The sequence below is a fragment of the Plasmodium reichenowi genome, chromosome 1 (genome assembly GCF_001601855.1).
Source record: "Plasmodium reichenowi strain SY57 chromosome 1, whole genome shotgun sequence".
Lineage (NCBI taxonomy): Eukaryota > Apicomplexa > Aconoidasida > Haemosporida > Plasmodiidae > Plasmodium > Plasmodium reichenowi.
The window spans coordinates 75,074-83,254 of record NC_033646.1 but is presented as its reverse complement, the minus strand read 5'-3'; the positions used below and the strand labels follow the sequence as shown (position 1 = coordinate 83,254).

Genomic DNA, 8,181 nt, shown 5'->3' with positions numbered 1-8,181 from the left:
AAAAAAAAAAAAAAAAAAAAAAAAAAAAAAAAAAAAAAAAGAAAAAAAGAAAAGAAAAAAAAGAAAAAAAAAAAGAAAAAGTGTGGTCATAAAGCAAGCGATCGATGTAATAAATATAGGTAAATATAAACATATATACATATGTACAAATATATACATATATATTCATATACATATGTACAAATATATACATATATATTCATATACATATGTACAAATATATACATATATATTCATATACATATGTACATATATATACATATATATACATATATTGTTCCTCATAAACTCACCAGTCAAAGATATATTCGACATGCTGGGGATAGGCATATTGGTCGCTCCAAAGAACGAATCGAAATAATTGTCTCTACTAATTTCATTATTTACAAAATCAGTAAAATTAAAATTATTAATTATATTTTCAATATCAAAAAGATTCAGATATTCATTTTGATCCTCATGTTTGTCTTCTTTATTATTATTTATGGATGAATTCAAGAGAGACATTTTTTTCATATAAGTAAAACTTAAACGATTGTCTTGATTATGAGTAATATTTTTTTCTTGGTAAAGGGATATATGTTCTTGAGGTGCCTCAACATCATGATGATATCCTGTTAGAAATGTTTTCTTCAATTTCATTTTCATGATTTCTCTCATGTCTCTATTTACATTTATATAATCATAAAATGTTTTTAAGAATATTAACATAAAATCATAATAATAATATTTATTTTTTTGTAAAAATGTAAAATTATTAATTTCATCAGTATCCCAAAATAATATACACATAATATTCCATATGGATATAAATTGATTAAAATTTATTTTATGATTTTGTATAAAATTTTTCGAATATATTTTTAATTCATTTTCATCTATCAAATATAATATATATATAATATCATTTGAACAATTATCTTTATATTTAATTAAATAATTTAAGAAATAATTAAAACATATTTTTGATAAATTCTTATTATTTTTCTTTTCTGATTTTAATAAATAAAATAAATTTTTTTTTTTATGTAAATCATCTTTTTTATTATTTATCCAATTAAATATTAATTTTATAAATGAACGTTTAGGTTTCGATGAAGGTATATTCGACCATATGGAGATAACTAAACTTCTAACTTTAGAAGCACTAATATTATTAATACATGTTTCATTTTCGTTTTTTAAGCATAAACTTAATAATGTTTTACATTCATTATATCCTACACATTTCGAGCTCTCAAAATATGTCCATAAGATATATATATCTTTTTTATTATTGGATAAATTATTCATATCACATAAGTAGTCATCACCTGAATCTATAAGTGAGCTGTTACTGTGTTTCTCAAAAAAAGGATCAAACGTGTTTTTATGGATTCCTTTTAAACTTGTTGAGACGTTGATACTATCATCATCCTCATTTTTGTTGTTATTATCATCATTTTTTTTGCTATCATCATCATTTTTTTTGTTATCATCATCATTTTTTTTGTTATCGTCATAATTGTTTTTGTTATCATCATCATCATTTTTTTTGTTATCGTCATAATTGTTTTTGTTATCATCATCTTTTTGGTTTCCTTCATTTAAATAATTTTTTTTTGTATTTTCTACCATGACACTTTTTTGATCAGCATACATATTGCTGTCCTCCCTTTTCATACTATTTCTTGGTGAACCCTTCTTTATATAATATATAGATCCCTTGGTATGTGTATTATCAGAATATTTATATTTATAAAATAGGTACGTTTTTAAGAACCACTCAGCATATCTAAAATCTATTTTTTCATTAAACAGGTATACTAAATCATCAGCATTAAAATATTTTTCAAAGATTTCATTATCTAATATAAATAAATAAAACAAACTAATAATACAAGAAACATATAATTGTGGATAAATATATAATATATTTAATATTTCATTCATAATATATTTCTTTTCTTCACTTGATGAATAAAATAAAATTTTCCTCACTTCATTAATTTTTTCTTCATTACTTAATTCTAAAGATAAAATTATATTCTTTACATTTTTACACATATAAATATTATTATTATTATTAAAATTATTACGACGATTCTTATCACCACCATTATTATTATTATTATTATTGTTGTTGTTCTTGGTGGTGGTGTTACTGTTACTGTTGCTGTTGTTTTTGCTGTGGCTTTTATTGTAATTATTACTATTATTATTTTTACCATTTAACTCATCAGAATTGTTCATTTCTTTTTTATTATCGTAATTATTTTCAACTTTTATATATGTATCATCACTATTATAACGATTTATTTTAGATATATTATCCTTCATACGATCATCATTTAAATTATTCTTATTTATCATATTTTTTGACATATTCATACTATTCTTTTCTTCTATCAAAACACTCTTATAAAAATCCATAGCTTCATTATTTTCTTTATATAATCCTAAGAATTTTTCAAGTTTTTCTGTTTTACCTGAACTGTTCAGGTTATTTCTTTTAAGATTTAATTCTTCTTCTTTTTGTGAATTTTCAATTTTTGACATGTGAATATTTTCATTTTCTTTTTTTTCTATAAATTTTTTAATATGAAAGAAATTGTTTGAAAAGAACTCTAGCCCTTTATTATCATTATCGTAATTTTTAATATTATCATAAAGTGGATCATCATGTTGATTTTTATTATCTTTTTTGTATTTATCATATTTTTCATATTTTTCATTTTTTTCATATTTTTCATTTTTTTCATATTTATCATATTTATCATATTTTTCATTTTTTTCATATTTATCTTCTTCTTTATTTTTTTCATTTTTATAGGTACGGCTTATGTCTTGGTCATTTCCTTTATTCATATTTATATCATCATCCATATTTAATTTATTTTCTTTATCTTTTGTGTAGGAAGACCAATCCTGAATATTCTGTTTACGATAAGGTGTATGATCTTCTTCATAATAAGGGCGTGTACTTTTTTTATAACTTTTTTCGTTTTCATATTCATTATCTTTTTCATTTTCTTGGTCGTAATTTTTTTTTAAATAAATATTATTTTTATTTTTTTTGTTGTTCTGATCTTCTTCCGAATCAGTGTCTTTAAAATGTTTATTGTGTAAAAGACGTTCTTTTTTTACTCCTTTTTCTTTAGTAGATTTATTCAAACTATAATCTCTTTGCGAATTTTTTTTTTTTTTGTTTTTATTGTTTTTAGAGACTTGTCCTTCTATTAAGGAATAAAAATATTCTTTTATATGTTCATCATTATATTGATCTTTTAATATATCTTCTTTATTTTTTTTTTTTCCTTTACGATTATCATAATTAAAAGCTTGATCATTGGGAAGAAATTTGTCCTTATTATTATAATTATCTTTATCACAATTGTTATTATTATTATGGTACTTATTATGGTACTTATTATCGTAGTTATTATGGTACTTATTATCGTAGTTATTATCGTAGTTATTATCGTAATTATTACCATATTTATTACCATATTTATTACCATATTTATTATCACATTTATTACCATATTTATTATCACATTTATTATCACAATTTTCTTGTTGTGTTTTTTTTTTTTTATCTTTTTTTTCCACCGCTAAATCACATGAATCGTTCATATAATCACTATTATACCCATATTTGTGGTTTTCATTTTTGTTAATAATTTTTTTGGATTTTTTCTTTATTTCTTCAAGATTTTGTATTGTATATCTCCTTTTTTCTTTATCGAAGCTGGTCATTGATTTCATATTCATTTTAATTTCTTTATTTGAATGATCACTATCATCTTCTTGGTAAAGATCATCACTTATATTTTCTTCTTCAGCACGTTCATGATATTTTTCATTATCACTGAATTTTTCCTTTTTTGAATTATCATCATGAATACTGCTATTGTTTCCATCATACATAGTACTTACCTCATAACTGTTTTCATTACTATTATTGTCATCACTCTCATGATTATTAAGATGATTATCATTTTGATTTTTCATTGTTCTTTCCTTTTTGTTCTCCTTATTTGGAGATACCATTTTCATGTTGCTCTTACTATTTTTTTTTCCTTTGATTTTTTTTTTTGAATGAAGAACCCGGTCTTTTGTAAAACTGTTTTGTTTTTCATGGTCACTAAGAGAATATTTATTTTTTCTCGTTTCAATTATATAAGTATGTACGTTATCATATTTTTCTTCGATTTGTTTATGTAGAAGTGTTTCTTCATTATGTACTGTCTTTTTATTTAATTTACTATTTTTATTTTTTTTTTTTTTGATCAAGTTTTCATTATATTCTTCTTTTGTTAAAATCTCTTTTAAAAGGTCTTCATGAAGAGACCAATTCTGTTCACTTTGGTTATATATATTATTAAAATTTTTATGTAAGAGATGTTTTGAATTTTTTGTTTCGTATTCTACACCTTTATCATGTTTTATTATTTTGTTTGTTGGAAACATATATGACTTTGTAATTATTTCATTATATTTAATGTTATTATTTAATTTTTCTTTTAAGTTTTTTTTTTTTTTCTTTTTTTTTTTCATATTATTATTTGGCGAATAAGGTATATTATTACTTTCTATAATTTTCATATCACTACTACTATTATTATTACTCTTCATATTATTATTACTATTTATATTATTATTACTATTCATATTGTTATTACTATTCATATTATTATTACTATTTATATTATTACTGTTCATATTAATATTACTATTTATATTATTACTGTTCATATTATTATTACTGTTCATATTATTACTGTTCATATTATTATTACTGTTCATATTATTACTGTTCATATTATTACTGTTCATATTATTATTACTGTTCATATTATTACTGTTCATATTATTATTATTGTTGTTATTATGAATAGATTCATCCATTATATTTGTACATGTGGATAAATTCTTAAGATCCTTTTTATTTTTACAATTAATTGTATGTGTACTATTATGTTTACTATTTTTTGTTAATATATTATCTTTATTCTGTTCATTTTTCTTTTTTTTATTTTGTTTTTTTTTTTGTAATACAGGATTATTATTACTAAATCCTGTCATTTCTTCCATATCATCATTATTTATATATTCAACCATTTTTGATAAATCACTTTTGGAATAGCTAATGGTAGTTTCGTCATCATAATTATCATCATTATTATCATCATTATTATCATCATTATTATCATCATAATTATCATCATTATCATCATTATTGTCATTATTATCATCATCTTTATCATCATCATCATCATCATTATCATCATCATCATTATCATCATCATCATTATCATCATCATCATCATCATTATCATCGTCATCTTTATTATCATCACCCTTTTTATCATCTTCAATAGATTTCATTCCTTGCACGCCCTCCTGTTCATCCATATGATAGCTCAACATTTTTTTTGATAACCCCTCATGTGCATTTAAAATAAACTTGTTAATATTATTTTCTAAAACAATTTTGTCCTCTTTATTCTTTTCCATAATACGCGTGAGGGGATTTAAATGATCTTCGATTTTATTTTTATTATATGAAAATAGGGATTGTAGATTTTTATATTCCCTTATAAAATTTTCATATACATTGTCGTTAATAGACAATTCTTTATTTACATTAAAATTATTATCATTATGATTATTAATGTTTGTTTTTTTATTACTTCCATCTTCTTTAGGGAGAATATCTGAATTATGTTTCCTATTTACATTAGCGTAATTTATCATGTGTACATTTTGTTCAACTTGGATTTTATTTTTATTTTTTTTATCGTATTCATGGTTATTATCATAATTAGAAACAATCTCTTTATAATTATTATTTTCATCATTATTATTATTATTATTATTATTATTATTATAATTATTAATATTATTCGAATAATCTTTATACATACTATTTGATGAGTTTTTTTTATTTTTGTTTATTTTTTTTTCTTTATATGGAACAGATACATTATTTTCCCTAGAAAATTTTTTTAAAATGGTTAATGCTTCTTGATTACTAAACAAATCCTGTTCATCTAAATTATTTTTATCTATACTATAAAAGTTCATGTCATGTCTTTTTTTTTTTGTTTTATTTTTTTTTTTCTTTTTTTCTCCATCATAATTATCTGGAAGAGAATAATGGATCCATTTTTTGGGATGTGTATCGAAAGAATTATGTATATAATTTAATTCGTATTCTAATACATCATCATCATCATTATTATTATTATTATAATTATATTTTACTTTTGTATTATCGTTTCTTTTATTTTTAAAAACATCATCCATGGTATCATTTTTTTTTTTTTTTTTCTTTTTTGTTTTATTGTATTCAAATGATTCAAGATCATCTAAATAATCATTTGTGTTATCATATTTGTTGTTTATAACATGAGATTGGATCATTTTATTTTTAAAAAAAGACCCAGTATTATTATCATCATCATTATTATTATCATCATCATTATTATTATCATTATTATTATTATCATCATTATTATTATTATCATCATCATTATTATTATCATCATCATTATTATTATCATCATCATTATTATTATCATCATTATTATTATCATCATCATTATTATCATCATCATTATTATCATCATCGTCATCCATATTATCATCATAATTAATGTTGTGCATATTTTCTTCTTGTTCATTTTTTTTTTTCCCTTTCCTTTTCTTATTATTTTTTTTTTTATTCAAAGAGTAGGGAAGAAATCCAGTATTAATAAAAATATCACTATTCTTCGTATCGGAGTCGTATGTTTCTATTGTATTTTTTTTTTTTTTTTTTTTGTCATAATCATCATATTGAAAATTATACATATCACTTATATATTTTTTTTCGTTATGCGTATTCTTTTTATTTTTTTTCTCTTTTCTATGAATATTATCATTATAATTAATACTATTATTAATACTATCGCTATGGTTGTTATGATAATAATTATTATCATCATAATAATCGTCGTTATTATTATTATTATTATTATTATTATTATTATTATTATTATTATTGTTGTTGTTGTTGTTGTTGTTGTTGTTGTTTGTGTTACTCTTCGTGTTTATATTATTATTATTATTATTACTGTCCATGTTTATGTTACCTTTTCTGTTGCTACCTTCGTCTTTCTTCTTTTTCATATGAGGCGTACTGTCGTTTTTATATTCTAAATATTTCGAAGATACTTTATCTTCCTCTTCAAAAATGTAATTATCATATGAGATAATATCTCTTTTATTTATTTTTTTCTTTGTATTAGATAATATGAACGAGTCGTCCGTATCTACATATTGTTCGTCTTGATCCTGATCATCATAGGTATCATTATTTTTACTATTATAAATATTATGACTCGGATGGTTTGTTGTGACTTTGTCGTTTTTATTTTTATCAAACATATTAATATAATTATTTAATAATTTTAACTTTTTATCTTTTTCCATATTGCTTAATAAAATCGAATCTAGAACATGCGGGTTTTTATTTATATGTTTACTACTATCATCATAATTCTTAATATCAAGAGTGTCTACTTTATTGTTATTGTTATTGTTATTATTATTATTATTATTATTATTATGTTTTTTTAATGATTTTCTTTTTTCGACATTATTATTTATATAAGACATTTTTTTTTTCTTTTATTAATTATTATTATTTTCTTCTTTCGAAGTCTATTTATTTCTATATATAAAGAATCGATCATTTATAATTATATTATCTTATGTATACAAATAAATATTTATATATGTACATGGAAATTATATAAAATATTATATAAAGGAATGTATATTTTGGATAAGGCGTTCGTTTAATTCATTTATAATATAAAATAATATAATATAATGTAATATAATATAATATTATTTTATATTACCAATCGAAATATTATTAAAAAATAAAAGAAAATAATTAAACACTTAAAGGTATAATTATAAATATAATAAATTACAAAAATGAAAAAAAAGAAAAATAAATAAATATTATATATATATATATATAACCACATTGAATTTATAAGCGTAATATATACAATGATAAAATAAAATAAATATAATATATTATATTTTATAATAATAATAATAAAAAAAAATACAATTTTTCTTTTTATAATAACAAAAAAAAAAAAAAAAAGAAATATATTACATATATATATATATATATAT

The 8,181-nt window shown here is 20.4% G+C and overlaps 1 protein-coding gene across 1 annotated transcript in view; it reads right to left on the bottom strand.

The window, feature by feature from the left end:
- The window catches only part of PRSY57_0102200 (ubiquitin carboxyl-terminal hydrolase 1, putative), a gene marked incomplete at both ends in the record, with an annotated part of 11,381 nt that extends 3,737 nt beyond the window's left edge, over positions 1-7,644 (bottom strand). Inside the window, one exon of the mRNA XM_020114357.1 lies at positions 294-7,644. Within this exon, the coding sequence (XP_019970926.1) occupies positions 294-7,644 (7,351 nt within the window).
- Between the last annotated feature and the right edge of the window lie 537 nt (positions 7,645-8,181).